The following is a 17525-nucleotide window of genomic DNA, read 5'->3' as shown; positions in this document are numbered from 1 at the left end:
TTACTGCAGCAAATGTGATGTCTCTTTACATCCGTTTTCTCTCAAATCTGAATTCTTTTTTGTAGCTGGAAGCCAAACATCTGGAAAGACAATCTGGCTCAGGAACCAGTTGCTGGAGATGCTGCTCAGTGTAATATCTTCCCCTCAACTTCATCTGTCCTCTGAGTAAGTAGCTCCAGGAAGAGCAATTTGGCACAAGGTTGCCTCATATGGGGTGCGGTATTAAACCTTTTCTTAATGAAAAGTTTAGCATCTCCAAGTCTGTTTTCTGCAATGTGTTTCCTGCACTCATCAGAAAGAAAATTATATTCTCTCCACCCAATAAACCAGACCTTGCCCTAAGATATTCTGATGCAAATGTTAAATGGGCATGAGAAACAGATTTGGTATAATTACAATAAACTCCTTTTGTCACCATCACTATAGTGTAATTGTTATTGTTTTGGCAGTTGGGACGGTTGCTGATTTTGATGTCCTGCACTTGGCAGATAGTAGAATGGAGAAATGGTTAGCCTAAATAACATCTATCAAGGAAAAGGCTTGCCAAATTCTTCTGCTATTTACTGTTAGTGATTTAGTTACTTTTCCAAGTTGGAAGAAGTCTCTACCTTCAATTAACTTTCAAAATAATGTGTAATCATGAAGCTGATTCCATTAAATCCGCCCTGCTGCCTCTCTGGAGTCACTCGTTCAGCCTCTATTTCTTGAGCATCTACTGTGTGTCGACACTGATTCTGGCTCCTAGGAGGCAGCCCTGAGCACATCAGCCCAGATCTGTGCTCTCACTGTGTGCACGTCTTAGTGTGTGTGTGTTTGGGGTGGTGGTGAGGAGTTACCCTTCAGTAAATCAGCCTTGAAAATGGTGCTTAGAAATTTACCAGCCTACATGCCTTTACATTCCTAGAATCAAAATGTGGTATAGCTGGAGGATGCTTTGGAGAAGAGCTGTTCTAACCCCCTCCTTCTCTATCTTTTTGGAAGGAGATATAACATAGTGCAGCACGTAACAGCTAGACTCTGAGATCTAGACCTTCTAGGTTTAAATCCCAGCTCTGTCCCCTCCCCTGGACTGGGGGGGGGCAGTTACTTAAGCCTCTCTCTACCCATCTGTATGAGAACAAAAACGGTACTTTCAATAGATGGCTACAGTGAGGATGAAATGAATCAATGTATGGATAGCCCTGAGAATGGTGCCTGGGATACTGTAAATACTCTATAAGTGAACTGCTATCATCACCATCATCACCATCACCATCATCACCATCACCATCATCACCATCACCATCATCACCATCATCACCATCATCACCATCACCATTATCACCACCATCATCGCCATCGTCACCATCACCATCATCACCACCATCGTCACCATCATCACCATCACCATCATCACCATCACTATTACCATCACCATCATCACCATCACCGTCATCACCATCATCACCATCACCATCATCACCATCACTATCACCATCACCATCATCACTATCACCATCCTCACCATCACCATCACCATCAACCATCATCACCATTATCACTATCACCATCGTCACCATTATCACCATCACCATCATCACCATCACCGTCATCACCATCATCACCATCATCACCATCATCACCATCACCATCACCATCAACCATCATCACCATTATCACCATCACCATCACCATCATCACCATAATCACCACCATCATCACCATCACCATCACCATCTATCATCATCACCATTATCACAGTCACCATCACCATCACCACCATCATCACCATCACCATCAACCATGGTCACCATTATCACAATCACCATCACCATTATCACCATCTCCATCACCATCACCATCATCACCATAATCACCACCATCATCACCATCACCATCAACCATCGTCACCATTATCACAATCACCATCACCATTATCACCATCTCCATCACCATCACCATCATCACCATCATCCCTATCACTACCATCACCGTCACCATCACCATCACTGTCACCATCATGACCCAGCATCCTTGTCATCTACATTCTCACTGAGGAAATGATCAGAGCACAGCATAAGCCTTGCCAAAGTCATCCTGTTGGTAAACATCAGAGGCAAGGGTGGAAGAGAGGATGGTCTCTCTCCGCATTCCTAGTGCAGTGCTCAGCTCATCCCAGTAGGTACCAGCCAGTCAATGCCCAGGACCCTTCCCTGCCTCCCAGAAGCCTGGTCCTTCTTGGCTGGGTTGGCCACTTACCCTCTGCCCTCCAGTTCCCTCCAGTTTCTTCCAGCAAGTTTGTATTCTCCAGACTCATCATTTTAAAGTTCATTTTTGAAAGTGACAGTTTTTTATTTTTGCCTAAACTGATAAAAATGCATAAACTTTAGACTATTCCATTTAGATTAATTTTTAGCAGTATCTATAAAAAGGGCAGTGAAAAATAATTCCGTGTTTTATATGACTATGTTGATGGTAATTAAATTAGATAGGTGGCTTGTCATACACTACTGTGTACATACCAATAGAGCTGAAGTAGGGCTATTAAGGGGCATGTGCATTTTTACATCTATTGATACACAGTTTCCAATTGCTTTGAAAAGCTTCAGCCAATTTACACTGCAGCCATTAATAGACAAATGCATCTAAATGCTTGCCAGCATTTTATTTACCATTCTTTTGAAATATAATATGTACTTTGCTAAGTATTATCCAAATGTTGACCTTAATTTGCCTTCCCTAGGCAACTCGTGAGGCTGTACGTTTTATATTTTCTGGACATGTCACTTGCTCAGGGACTGCGAGATAATTGATTATATTTTTTGACCCTCCAGGTCAAAGGAAGAGCTGTTTCTGAACCTGGGGCCAGACTGGTTCCTGCTGCTCCTACAGGGCCACCTGCATCCAAGCACCACTGTACTGGCATTGAAGCTGCTGCTGCACTTTCTGGCAAACCCCTCCCTCCGTGGGCGATTTAGAGATGGCCTGTCTGCGGGGTCCTGGTTGGAATGCAGCACCAAGGGCGTGGACGTTGTGATGGGTGGGTGCCGCAGGCTCCAGGAAGCAGGGCACCACCTGGTCCTGGGGTGTGAGTGAGGACCAGGCAGGTGCCTCCCCACTTGGGACCTGTGTAGCTCCCTGCAGTAGGAGCCCCTTGACCCCCGACTCCAAAGCCTACACCCACACCAGCCCCAGCACCCTCTAACTCCCTTTGCAGCCTCTCTGCACGCCAGGCACTGGAAGCAGCCTTCCATGCCTCAAGGGCTGCTTAGCTCTGTTCTCCTGGGTACTTTATATGCTGCTTCTCTCCCTGGGATGCCTCCGATGTGGATCCAGATGACCCCTCCTCTAGGAAGGGAGGAGTCCTCCCGAATCAGTCACTTCTGTTATATTCTCTATGCTTCTATTAGTTTCCTCTGTAGTGCTTATCACAATACATAAGCATATATTTATTTGGTATTTAATTGCATAATGCCTGACCTTCCTCCTACATTGTAAGCTTTAAAAGTATCTAGAATGCTGTACATTTGTGGAAACCCTATGTCCTCGTTGCCTAGCACAAGTTGCCTTGTTGGCTCCTACCTAGCAGGCATCAAGTACCTGTTCTTGAGTGAGTGAGTGCGCATGTCAGGAACAGGGAAGGAGTTACTGCTGAGCACTTTCCTGTTCTCATCTGAGGGGGACGTATATTTCTACCCAGAGTTTCTGTGATGTGGTGGGTGGCAGGGTGTTCCCTCATGTGTCCAGTCCCCACCTTGATCAACAGCTGTTCTCAACTGGATTTTACATCCCTCCCCTGTAATAGACAACCTGAAGAGCCACCCTCCACCGCCTGAGCAGAGCCCCTGCCTGCTTCCTGGGTTCCGCGTCTTGAGCGACTTTCTGGCCCACCACATTCATATTCCAGAAGTCTACCTCATCGTGTCCACCTTCTTCCTGCAGACACCACTCACAGAGCTGATGGACAGTCCCAAAGTAGGTCCTTTGAGCACTCCTGGCACAGAGAATCATGCTTGGTTTTCTGATTCCATGTGACCAAGGCCATACCCTAAGCCACTCTCTGCTTATTTCCCAGTCTTTTTCCAGCTGGGACTATGTCCTGACCTGCTTCCTCCCCTAGCAGCCCCGCTCCCTCGGGTGGCCCTCCACATGCCTCCTAGTGGCCTCTTGGTTTCCCTGGCCTTTGCCTCCCATCATCCCTTCTGGCAAGTCTCTGATTTGGATCAGCCCATTTTCAAATCTTCTCTTTCTGGGCAGGGTCAGGTTCAGACTCCATAGCTGGCCCTGAGACTCTTTGTCTTGGGGGCCTGACTAGTCTTTCCAACCAGGCTGCAAGTCGCCAGCCCTTTATCTATGACTCTGCTACATCATCTCCCCAGTGAGACTGGCTGTTACTGATTCCTTGTTCCCATCATCACCCACCTGGGTAGAATGTCCTCCGCCAGCACTCAGCACAGATGCCACCTCCTGCTCAGACCCCCTGGGCAGAGGGTACCATTTCCTCCTTTGTGCCTTGGTGTACCTTTACCTTATGTGGCACCAACATGTTTGCATGTTTGCCTTCCCCCTTAGTTACCGAGCATCTGAACAACAAACACAGCTTTTCCTCACCTTCCTGGGCACCTGACAAATAGCAGACTTGGAAATTGTTTCTTGGTTGTAAGGCGTTGAGTCAAACTGAACTGAACTGAAATATGGGAGGGGAAGGACTTTGCAAAGAGAAAGCTAAGAAATTCACCTCGCTTGTGTAAAGATACACAACTGTATCTTTACAGTTGACAGGTTTAAATCTTGATATAGACTAATAGTATTATAGGTCTCGCTTCAAAATAAAGTTCTAAATGTGCTATGCCTAGGCAATTGAGACCCTAAATTTTTATTTTTCTAACATATTATGGGAAACAAACATCTAAGTGTTGGGATCCATGATAGATATTTTACATATTTTATTTTGCTCAATCTTCAAACAATCCCATGGGGTAGATAATGTAATTTTCATTTCACAGAGGAAACTGAACTGCCAGGGCGCGGAATAGCTTGCCTGAGCTCAGCTATTAAACAGGCACAGCCAGGCCGTTCTGGTTCGAAGCCCCATGCTCTCTCCTCTGCATGCTGCACTGTCCTTTCCTCTGAAACTTTTGAATCCTTCATATGTCTTATATAATCTCATTTACAAAAATTCATGAAAGTTGATTAAGAAATTGAGTGCTTGTGTCAGACCAGAAGAACTAAACTCGATGCAGGTTGCTAGGGAGTTCATTCAGCACCTTCTTACAGGTGTTGTTTTCTTTATGCACCATCAGCTGGGCTGGGGTTTTCATATGGGCTCACCTACACTGCTATGATGCTGTTTTGCGTTTCCCACTGGAGTCCCCAAGAAACTTGATGCACTGGCTGCAAAGCTAGTCCCCTTTGGGTGTAGCCACAGGTCTTCTTACAGCTCCTGCCTCTTCTTTCAGGACAGCCTTGATGCCATGCTTCACTGGCTCCTGCAGAAGCACCACCAGGAAGAAGTTCTCCGGGCTGGGCTGTGCACGGAAGGTGCCCTGCTGCTCCTTGAAATGCTAAAAGGCACCATGAGCCAGGTGAGACCCACTCCCCATATGCAGCCCAACGAGGTTCTCATGGGAAGGCCAGTTTGGAAGGGTCACCTTGACTTTTCCTAGCAGCTTCCCAGTAATACTGGTAACTAGCAAGATGAAATAGAAGAGGCAGGGAAGGTTCCTAGAGATGACTCAGGTGCACAACTGGAAATCCAGCCTAATGGTCCCCAAGAAGCACATAAAGCTCCCTGGGAACATCTATTGTCCATTTAAACATTTGCGTAAACATTGGGCTTTCTGTGAGATTTACTGCCTTCAGTCAAAGGGAACATGACTAAGGAGGAAGAGGGTCCTGTCTGCTCAAGGAGTGCACCTGCACCAAGGCAGGCAGGCCTCGCCCATGACTGACCTGTGAGGGAAAGACCTGGCAGAGAAGGCAGGTGGCAACCAGCTACAGGCACAGCATGGGCAGGCTTCCACAGCGGGGAGCCTTTGACTTGGGCATTTGAGATCTGCTACAGGTGGATAGAGAGGTTGTCTCAGATGTGGAGCGAAGGCCATGTGGCCTGTGAGCAGGAGTGATTAATTAATGGTGAGTTGGGTGGAGAGGCTAGAAACTTCCAACCTCATTCTGTAGCACCAAGGGCCATTGAAGGCTTATTGTATAAGGGGAAACTTACTGCTTTTCTGAAATGATACGTGATTATCTTTAACATTTAAACAAAAGAGAAAAGCAGAAAATCAGAAAATAAAAATCATCTGACATACACCCTCCTAGAAATGACCACTTTGAACTTTCGTGGAATATCCTTCTGGACACCTCTCCTAGAGCATGCCATATCTTTATAGAGGATGTGACCACAAGACTACGTAAACTCCATTTGCCTTTTGTTCTCAACATTTATGGACATCTTTCCATGTCAAGAAAGTGGTTTAAAATACGGGAATCATCTATATTTGTAATAGTAATTTATGCTGTTTTTTGGAGTGTTTGTTGTTATAAAATGGTTGTAATGAACTTTCTTAAATAATTTTTTCTTTTTAGCTTAATGACCTCCTTAGCACAAATTCTGAGATGTGGGATAGCAGGTCAAAGCACACCTTCTGTGTTTTTTTCAGATGCACTTCTTAGAAAGATTGCACTAGCCGTTACACACACACCTACCACCATCACACCCCACCCTCACAGCCTCAGCAACACGCCAAACTGCGATGGTTTCGTAGTTAAGTTCTTCTGCATTTCTTACTAAGGAGGTTGAAACCACTTTTCATATGCTCATTAATTATCCCTATTTATTTTGTTCAATCTGTATTTATTTTACTGTAAACTACTTGTTTATATCTTTTGCCAATTTTTCTGTGTGTATGTTTAATTATGTAGAGAAAGCACAGATCCCACTTTTTCCCTTTTTTGAAATAGAAAATTTTTTCATTTTTATTAATTTTTTAGCATATAATTAGATGATCATATGCCTTTTTTGTTTTAACCAGTTACCTATGATGAATTACACCAATAGATTTCTTTGCATTCTTGCAAAGACCTCATTTAGTCACTCTGTTCTTATTCTGTTTGTTAATATTTTATTTATGATTTAGTATGCATGTATATATATAATATTGGCTTGCATGTTTTTTTTGTTATAATTTTGTCAGGTTTTGATATCAGTATTATGCTAGTTTTTTTTTTTTTTTTTTTTTTTTGAGACAGAGTCTCACTTTTTTGTCCAGGCTAGAGTGAGTGCCGTGGCGTCAGCCTAGCTCACAGCAACCTCAAACTCCTGGGCTCGAGTGATCCTTCTGCCTCAGCCTCCCGAGTAGCTGGGACTACAGGCATGCGCCACTATGCCCGGCTAATTTTTTTTATATATATATATCAGTTGGCCAATTAATTTCTTTCTATTTATAGTAGAGACGGGGTCTCGCTCTTGCTCAGGCTGGTTTTGAACTCCTGACCTTGAGCAATCCGCCCGCCTCGGCCTCCCAAGAGCTAGGATTACAGGCGTGAGCCACAGCGCCCGGCCTATGCTAGTTTTATATTTTAAAAAGATTGCTATCCTTTCTTTATACTCAAGAAGATATTAAATCCATGATTCTTATATTATTTAAATTGTTCCTATGAAACTGACTGGTCCTAAGTTTGTTTCATGATTATTGACTTGTTTAGACTTTTAACTATCTTTTTGACTCTGTTCAGTTAATTGATATCTTAAAATTATTTCCCATTTATTTAATTTGCACAAATATTCTCTTTTAGTTCATTTCATTTTCAGTGTATATTTCCCCTCTCAGTCTCAGTTTGTATGTCCATGTTCTCTCATTACCTGCCTCTCCTTACGGAGCTGAAGGCTTGCGAGTTTATTTAAAGGACAACTTCCTTGGATACATTTATCAGTCTCCTGATATTTTTTTCCTGTCAATTTATAAGATTTTGATTTTGGCATCTTCATTTTTTGTTGCTTTCTAGAATTTCTGTGATTGCAGTTTTAGAGTTCTCTTTGATTCATATTTTTAAAATCCATGTGGTTTAGCTTCTTGTTTTCTATTTTTTTTTTTTATCTATTTCTAGTTTGTTTGGCTCTGGTCAGGTTATATGATATGCACATTTTTCATCTTTGATAAATTTATTCATGGTTCCATTGTAGGACTAATGTGCAGTTAATTTGGGGGTGCCTAAGACGACATATATTTTCTGTTTGTAGCATAAGGAACATGTTACCTATATAACCAACTAATATTTTAATGTTATTAAAAATAAAGCAAATAAAAATAATAACATAAAAGCATTTAAAACAAAGAAAATATCTAATATAATAAGTGAAGTAAAAATATAAGACCAAATCTTTATATCATAATAGCAAACATAAAAATATTAAATTCCTGTGTTAAAGCTATGACTTTTAGATTGAGTAAAAAATAAGACCCCGCCTTCTGGGATCTAATATATATGTATACATAACAAGAACAAAGTCACTCAATGATTCATTTGGTACAATGGACATATCTATCTTGAAAGCATCACTTACCAAATACAGGAGACAAGAATCAAAATATAAAAGGCAAAAGCTGAAAGAATATAAGGGAAAAAGGCTAGAAACTTAATTGTAGTGAATAGTTCTAATGTATCTTAGACGGTTCAGATTTTATTATTTTATTATATTTTTTGCTTGAAACCTTACTTTGGTATTATGCCCTTGCCCAGTAGTAACCATAGATTAGTTTTCCTGTTTCAGAACTTCATATAAATTGAATCATACAGTATGTATTGTTTTTGCATCTGACCTCTCTCACTCATCATTACATTTTGTGGGATTCACCCATGTTGTTGTGCATATTAGTAATTCTTTTTTTTATTGTTGAGTGATATTTTATTTTGATAATTACTATTTATCTATTCTGATTCATTTCAGCTTAGAAATACTATAAATAAAGCTGCTATATACATATTTTTTAGTGGACACATATATTCCTTTCTAGGGACTACCCAAAAGTTAAGTTTTGGATCACAAGCTATATACAGGACTTGCTTTAGTTGGTAATGCCAAATAGCTCTCCAGAGTAGAAGTACCGATTTATACTCTCCCAACTCTTATTCTGGAAGGGTTCCAGCTATTCCACATCCTTGGCAATGTTTTGCACTGTAAGTTCTTTGACATACCTTTGGAACAGATAGCGCTGTGTCCATTGTGGAAATGTGGAAACAAGCTATGGAGGTTAACTCACTCAAGGAAGGTCACAGAGCAGGGGCACAGTAGAGGCATGTGTGTCTGGCCTCATTGCATTCCTGGTCTTGGCCAGGCCTAAGAGCCTACAGGGGCATCTCTGTTGCTTGGTACATCAACTCCAAAGTGCTCTTTCAAAAGCTCAGGTTCTCTCTATCAGACCTCATCTCTCTGCTTCTTCTGTGTGTACTCTGTGGAAGTCACTGTGAAAATAAGCCCAAATTGCTAAAATGTCTCATTTGATCCTCATGACAACCTTCTGAAACAGGTCACATTATGATCCTTGTTTTATAGAGTTGAGTCCAAGGCCTATGGGAAGTAAAAACCTGGTCTTAAGCTGCACCATTAGCAGGTGGCAGAGGCAGGATTCAGTCCAGGCGGACTAACTCCAGAGAAAGCTCTCTGAACTCTCCTGTCTTTCATCCCCTCCTGCAAATCTAACATTGTGCCTCAAGAACCTGGTAGAGAGCTCAGATGCAGGTGACTTCAGAAACAGCTTCTCTCTGCCTGACTGCTCCAGCCCATACCAAACCCTCGTGGGATCCCAGAAATGTGATTCTGATGGTCCCAGGTGTATTGCCTTTCTTTCTACACCTAGATTTGAGTTTCCAAGTGTGAGACACAGTGCAGGCACTCAATGGCTACTTGGTGAAAAGGACATCCTAACTCAAGCACCCCAGCCAGCACTCGCAGGCTGGTGGAAAAACGCTGGTGTCGTGGATGGGAGGGGCTGGGCTGGGAACTGGCCTCACAGAGGAAGGGCCTGATGTGTGCCTGTAGCATGTGTGGTCCATGTGCAGTGTGGCCGTGCAAAGAATGACCCTCAGGTTAAGGCTGGCCAATTTTCAAGTTCCAGGGTATCCACTCAGGACAGCGGGGCTTCAGGCAGCAGTGGATACACTAGGGCTAGGGTCAGTGTCTGGACAGGGTGGGGGCAAAGCTGGCCAAGGAATTTGGGCTCCAGGGAGCACTAGTGTGTAGCCAGGACTCAGGGCAGAGGCTCAGCCATGTGGCCGAGACTAGATGGGAGAGAGGTTATGGTATTTGACAAACTGGTGCCCAGGCTCCCCCAGTGCCAGCCCAGCACAACAGGATCTATCCCAGAGCCCTGGCTGGCAGGGAAGAGGCTCCTTAAGCCCCACTAGCCTCAGACAAGGTGTGCCCAGGTATTGGCCTGGACAGAATCTGCAGGTGAAAACATGAGTGCTGGGCTACAGAAGGCTGGATTTACCTCTGAGGACAAGTTCCTGAACACAGGGTGCTGCGTCTAATCACAGAGAGAGAGATCCATGTGGGGAAGACAGCCAGACTTTAGAGCTAGGTTTCCTGGGCTCAGGCCCTGGCACTGACTCTGACCCACTGGGTGACCTTTGGCAAGACGCCGAGCCTCTCTGGGCCCCTGATTACCCATGTGTAAAATAGGGGTAAACACAGAGCCTGCCTTCGAGGGCTCTGGTGAGGTGGGAAAGGGAACGCGTGGGAAGCCCTCAGAGTGATGTCCGTGCATGTGAACCCTTCCCCCAGTGATGGCCAGGACCCGGTGCTGAGCCGGTCTTCTGTGTCTTGCAATCACGTGTCTTGATGAAAGTCCCAGAAAGGAGTCTTCCCTAGGCCTCGTTCCTCTGCCCTCATCAGCCCCAGCCCTGAGCCCCGCGCACGCCTCTCACGAACCGAACCCTGCCTCAGCCCCCCACAGGCGCTGAAGACGGCGCCGGCGAGCAGACGTTCCCGGCCAGCGTGCTGCAGTTCCTTGGCCTCGTGCACCGCACCTACCCCCAGGACCCGGTGTGGCGAGCCCCGGAGTTCCTCCAGACCTTGGCCACAGCCGCCTTCCCCCTGGGAACCCAAAAGGTAGGCCATGCCGCGGCCCTGGAGAGCAGGTGTGAGCTTCATCACCCCTCAGAGGACGAGGGAAAGATCCCCCCCACTCTTCCTAATTAAACACATTCTAAGGCAACTGGATCAGAACTTTGAATAAACAACTTGGGTAATTTTCCTTTCTTGACTGAGGTGCAGGTCCAGGTCATTTTCTGCTCTGAGATTCAGTTGTTGTTTTGAGCTGTTAAGAACCTCAGTAGTGAGATATTTGATACCAGATCGAGTCCAATTCTGTGTGGATTTCCCATGCACTGGCGGTGGGGAACCCTGCACCCCATTCCAGGAAGCCTGCTGCCTGTGCACCCGACAGGGAGGCCAGTCCTGGCCGAGCATCCATTCGGCCTTTGGTTCTCAGGACCGTGTCCTGTTCGCAGGTCCTTCAGGTCATGACTCGAGTTTCCTCCCAGGTAGTGTGGTTTGCTCAGAGGCCCAGCTCAGAGCCAGAGGAGCCAAGGGCAGGGAGGGGAGAAGGACTGACTCAGGGCTTGAGCACAAGGCCTTGGGTGTCCTGTGCTAGGAGTTAGAGAAGGGCTATGGGAAGATGTGTGAGCTTGAGGCCCAGAGGCGGGCCGCGCAGGTTAAGGGTTGGTGAGTCAAGTAGGCTGAGAGCATCTGGGAGCTGAGAGGAGGAGCAGGTGAGAAGGGTGCAGAAGGTCAGGTGTAGGAGGAGGATGGGTAGAAATACATGCATCCACCTCCACTTAGGTGGATCAGGGAGCAGAGACCCAAAGAGGGAGTGTGAGCTAGCCATGTCTGCATGCAAACTGACGACTGCAGCTAAAGGAGCGTATTGGGAAGGCAGAGCACGGCCTTAGGGGGTTCACAGTCCATGCAAGCACAGTGCTGGGGCGGTTGCTCCATAGCCATTTGCCAGCTGACAAAATGAATGCCCAGCACACTGTTGCAGAAGTGTGTTGGTGAGGACAGCTCCCACCCCCTGAACCTGGTACTTTACGTGACTCAACAGCCACCTGACAAAGGCGGTGTCAGGGGCAGGAAACTGAGATGCAGAAAGACAAAAGGTGCTTACCAGTTCCTTCCGGGCCTCGTGGGGGTCACAAAACCCATCTTCCAGCACAGCTGAGAGAATGAAACACGCTGCACTTCACCTGGTTGTCAAGTGACAGAGCCAGGACTTAAGCCTCATGCTCTCGGCCCAAAGCCATGTCCCTTCCATTACGGCCAGTTTAAAATAAAATTAAATGGCCAAATAAAATGTAAGAGTAATTAGTTTTAATAAAAAGACTACATGTTAAGACTAGACTATTAGCCAAAGGACAAAATGGTTTTAAGATGGTTTGAGGGATTCATAGTAACTGAAGTGACGTGCTAGAAAAGTGAGAGCACAAAAGTCAATCGAGAGCAAGGGAAGGCCCTGCTGGCTGCAGGAGGCGGGGCGAGGCCGCATGCAGAGGCCCAGGCAGCCAGGCCAGGCAGGGAGGATGGGCGAGCGTAGGCCTTCCCCTCCACCCCACTAAGTGGGTGCTCTGTAGGGGGCCAGTGGCCTGACATTCCCAACTCAGACGCCCCCTCAGCCCCATGCCCAAGGGCAAGGCTCGCCATCTGCTGGGTCGGGGTCCAGCCGAGTGCCCAGGTGCACACTCTGACCCTGGGCCCTTCCTCCCCATGGTCAGCAGTTCCTGCTTGGGGGAGGGCCTGGCCCAAAGTCACTTCCGCAGCTGACCATGGGTGAGCAAGCCAGGCCCCATCTTGGGGCTCCTGGCTCCAGTTCCTAGGCACTCCTCCCCACCTGTCCTTGCCTGTTCCAGCTCTAAGTTGGCTCCTCGAGGCCTTTGTTGCCCAGAAACGTGACAGGCCCTCTTCACACAGGAGGCTGGTGGCCAAAGGCTTCGATTTGATGTGAATTTATATGGCATCTTTCCAATCAAGGCCGCACAAAGCTAATTAATGCAGTCACCACCTCCCCAGGTGCCATTAAATTCGTTTTATGGTTTAATTAAGAGTAGCTGCATTAGTTTTATGAATGAGCAGAGGGAGGTGCTAGCAGATGAAGGCGCAGGGGAAGTTCACGGGCGGGGAGTCAGCAGTCCCCAGCCGCGTGTCCTTGGCTGCGTCACTCGGCCTCCCAGCTTCTCCGCGTCCTCCTGGATGTATCTGGGGAGATGAGCCCTGTCCCCTTTCTCTCCCAGCGCTGTGAATATAAACTGGGAAAGCGAATGCCAAGGCACCTCAGGGATTGAGGAAAGGACTCTGGAGTCTTGCTTCTCCATCTTTCTCACCCGAGGGGCCCACCTGTGCATATCAGCAGAGCCTGGGCAGGGAGTCGCGGTGGGGTCTCCACCAGGAGGTGGGCGTGCGCGCTCTCTGGCCATATGCCAGGTGCCAGGCAGTGCCACGTCCATTATTGTCTCCTTTCATTCTCACAACTGCACTGCGAGATAGTTTGTATTGTCGCTATTTGCTGACGGGGCTGTGGCTGGAGGAGTGAGGCAGCTTTCCCCAGCACACCCTGCGCTTTGTCGCTGAGTGCCGCAGCCTCTCGGACGCTGGGGCTTTGCTGTACGACGCCGGCCTCACCCGGTTCTCAGACCACAGCAGGTCACCTTACAAGCAACTGGACCCTGGGCAAGTGGCCTCCCTCCTTGAAGCCTGTTTCCTCACACGTCAGTGTGTGATGAGAATCCTGCCCACGCACACGGCAGGCGCAGGCGTGAGACGGCTGGAGACAGGGCAGGCTGCTCATGTTGGGGTTCTCTTGTCTTTAGGGGGCGGTGGCTGAGTCTGCCTGGAACGCCAGCAGTCCTGGGGCTGTGGCTGAAGGTGACAACTCTGTGAAGGGTCTCCAGGCTCCTGCCAAGTCACATCTCGCCCGGAGGCAGCTGAAAGAGTTCGTGCAGCTTCTCCTGAGGGGGCTCCTTCTCGGGGCTCCCAGCCCCAAGCAGTGGCTGGCCCTGGAGGTGCTCCTGGAGGTGGGTTGGAAGGGTGTTTGAGCCATGCGCTGTGGAGCCTGGAAGAGGACAGGCACCCTCAGGGAAGGGTGTCCCCAGGGAGAGGGAGGACTGGGGACTGCAGTGGTCAGAGGGTAGAGGGAGTCTCCGAACCGCAGGACCTGGCAGGGTGACGGGTGGTAGAGTGAGGGCAGGGGCCCCAGAAGCAAAGCCTGAGGAGGGGCGGTTTGTGGAAGTGATTTATTGGTGGGGTGCTCTTTGGACAAGGATGGAGGGAAGCAGAGGGGGTGTGGGAGAAGTTGGCCCAGAGGTGGTCTCAGCTAGAGCCTGGTCCCCAGGGAGTGCAGGTGTGCTATCTGCCTCCCAGAGTTGGCCCCACCTCGAGGCACCTGCCAGGTGGCCATGGGCTGTGGCCTCCCCCTTTGCCTCCTCACCTGGGGAAGTGGGTGTCATGTCCTGGGTGAGGCAGCTCGGTCGTCAGAATACAGTGCCCCCAAGGAGGGGCAGTTGCGGGCTGTCAGCAGTCCGCACTCAAGGCAGCTGTGGTATCAGTGCACTGCCAGGCAAAGGCAGTGGTGGGTGCTGAGTGGACATCATGGCCGTGTGGCTGCTGTCTCAGTCCCAGGCTGTGCTTCCAGGCTTCTCCAGACAATGCCACCAGTCAACAGAAGCGAGACTTTCAGTCTGAGGTCCTGCTTTCCTCCATGGAAACATTCCACATGATGGACGGGGGCAATGCCCTGATACTCACAGGTGAGTGGGGTGGCCTGGTCCTCCCTGGTGTGACATGAGGCCACTGACCACTGAGCAGGAAAGCAGTATGCACCCCAGCAGGTGACCACAGCCATGGAACACCACTCTCCTCCTGGTGTTCCACGCATCCTCAACAGTAGCTTGCTGACCCTGCCCTGGAGCCCAGTGAAGGGGTGTTGGCCGCTTTCCGTGACACCACTGCCATTGCTGGACCATGCGGAGAGAGAAGATTCTTTTGTCCTCTGAGCTAAAATCGGTTCTCCTGTAGCTTCCATAGAAATGAGACCTCTTCCTATAAGGGAAGTCAAGATACTGGGATTTCACATCCCTTGCTCAGCGTTCCACCTGAGTACAGAAGAGGCACGCAGCCCATGTTTCTTGTACAAATGAACCTTGGTGAAGACGCTGCCATTGCCCTTCAGAATTTCAGATTGAGGCTTCATTCAAATAACTTATTTTCAAGGCACTTATACCTTCTTGGCAAGATTTTTTAAAAAAGTCCTTTTTGGTGTCTTCTGAGCCACAGGACTCCTTAGGGACATGACTCATCTTCTGATCCTCCTTGCCCACAACTCGAAACCCTGCCTTCTGGGCCTTTCCCATGGAATGTGTGAAATGTGGGGTGTGGCAGAGTGGGTAAGGGTGTGGGCGTGGCTCTGTCACTGGACAGCAGTGTGACTCAGGTCTGGGCAGGTGCCAGGACCTGTGCATGAGGACAACAGTGGTGGCTAACTCATGGGTTGTTCTGGGGCTTGGCTGACAGCATCACACACACATCTGGGCCTGGTGCTTGCAGTGTTGTGAGCACAGTTGGACCGTCAGTGTTCCAGCTTTGTCCCCAGCCAAGCATAGCAGCAGGACCCAGGTCTCCATCACACCTACTCATTGGCCTCAGGTACTACATTCCACCCCATCCTTGTTCTGAAAGCCACTGGAAGAAATGCTTCCCCTTGGTGCTTTCTCACCACTTGGTTTATGTCACTGACCAGATTATTCAAGATGCATTTACTTGGAATAACTCTGTGTGCGCTGGGCACCTCCCAAATACAAGACTCCATCTTTGGACCAATGGGGTGCATGGAGGTGACTAAGACATGGTTGGTCACCATGAGGGGGTTGGAGATGTTGGTGAAGTCCATTTAGACTCTCAACCCAGCCTGTCTCCTCCCAACCCCCAGGCAGTAAAGAGCCTCAGACAAACGCAGAAGCTGCCACTGCTGCTTTGCTCGCAAACGTCTCGTACTTCGCCCAGAAGCTGGTGGAGAAGCTGAGCAGTGGGACGTTCTCGGCAGACCCCAGACACATCCTTCTCTTCATCCTGGAGCACATCATGGTGGTAAGCGCCTGCTGACTGACCGGGCACCTGGGCGTCGCTCCTGGCCGCTGTCCAGCTGGAGGCGGGCCTGCCGCCACTCCCGGGAATAGAGTCTGAGTGGGGGGGAGAAGGCCCTCTACTCCCAGGGAACACCTGGTGGTCACTGAGTGCCCTGCGTGGCCCTTGCCTCAGGCCACCTGAGATCCATCTCAGCCACTGGGGGCCTCTGCTCCCTGCACATGCACCCGAGCACTGTAAACCCTTGCACACCCCTTCATTCCCATTTTATTGTCATTATTGGTTTGACCTTAATTATTTCTCATCAAGAAAGAAAGGACTAGCAACATCTCTGCTCTGAAACGCCTATTTCATTTCCTTCTATGGCACCCGCCTCCATCTGTCATATTTGTACCTTCCTGAAATTGAGGCAGGAATCTAATATTTTTACCTGGCCTTGTTATTTGTGCCTGTGCTCACTCTCTCTCCTGTTAAATAGATCTGTATACATACCTACGTGTCCAAATGCATGCCTATAGATCCACTCTAAAATGCTGGCGTATGTGTGTGTGTACATGTATGTGCTCACAGAGAATTATTCAATCTCAAGATTCCAGCATTGAGAAGGGCCTTTTTTAGATCCCTGGCCCTGTGACATGCTGGAGACCTTTCCTGACAAGCCTCCATGAACCTTTGCCTGAACCCTCCTGTGATGAGGGCTTCGCTATGGTACAAGTTGTCCCACTCATGGGGATGTCTGTGGTTCTAGAAAGTACTTTCTCTTACCAAGCTGCAATCTACCTCCAGCAACTCTTATCAGCAGCCTTGGGCATGCCCTCTGCAGCGGAACTCAAGAGAACCATCCTCCCTCCTCTTTATACCTTGCAGAAAGCGAAATTGGCTCCCCTAGCACTTTCCATCTGCAGAGTCACCCACAGACCCAAGCCTGGGTCTTGGCACAGTTCCTAGGGCGACCGTCAGTTTGTCTGATGCACAGGTCCAGCAAACCTGGGGAAAAATGTGTTCAGAGGCTTCTTCAGGAATAACTCCAAAAAGGTTAAAATCGGATTCTTGGGAAGCTGTGTTGAGAATGAAAAGAAGCTACTGAGCTTCCCATGGCCAAACCAAATACTCAGAGCTCATACCCCAAAGGGGGAGCCCGCAGGGCTGGTGCCTTCAAGGGTGCTGGGCCCAAGGGCAGACAACTCTCTAAATGTCCATCATAAATTCTTTGCCTAGGACATGTCCAGAAGAGTTTTTCCTACATTTACTTCTAGAATGTTTATTCGATACATTAAGTCTTTAATTCTTCTTGAGTTAATTTTTTTTTTACTTTTTTTTTTATTTTGGAATATTATGGGGGTACAGATTTTAAGGTTTCAATAAATGCCCATTTCCCCCCTGCCCCCACAAGTCTGAGTCTCCATCATGA

The 17525-nt window shown here is 48.0% G+C and overlaps 1 protein-coding gene across 5 annotated transcripts in view; it reads left to right on the top strand.

Annotated features, from left to right (window-relative positions):
- The window catches only part of LOC142875570 (WD repeat- and FYVE domain-containing protein 4-like), a 303723-nt gene that overhangs the window by 133857 nt on the left and 152341 nt on the right, over positions 1–17525 (top strand). For 4 of the 5 annotated variants that reach the window (XM_076010232.1, XM_076010230.1, XM_076010231.1 and 1 more), the window contains exons 28-35: positions 66–165; positions 2814–3019; positions 3785–3954; positions 5439–5564; positions 10928–11092; positions 13846–14049; positions 14667–14781; positions 15960–16117. In XM_076010232.1, coding sequence (XP_075866347.1) covers positions 66–165; positions 2814–3019; positions 3785–3954; positions 5439–5564; positions 10928–11092; positions 13846–14049; positions 14667–14781; positions 15960–16117 — 1244 coding nt within the window. Of the gene's footprint in view, positions 1–65; positions 166–2813; positions 3020–3784; positions 3955–5438; positions 5565–10927; positions 11093–13845; positions 14050–14666; positions 14782–15959; positions 16118–17525 lie in introns of those variants that run through there. The other variant, XM_076010234.1, reaches the window with a different exon arrangement.

This window comes from Microcebus murinus, chromosome 14 (genome assembly GCF_040939455.1).
Source record: "Microcebus murinus isolate Inina chromosome 14, M.murinus_Inina_mat1.0, whole genome shotgun sequence".
In the NCBI taxonomy this organism is placed as follows: domain Eukaryota; kingdom Metazoa; phylum Chordata; class Mammalia; order Primates; family Cheirogaleidae; genus Microcebus; species Microcebus murinus.
This window is presented reverse-complemented; position numbering and strand designations above follow the sequence as displayed.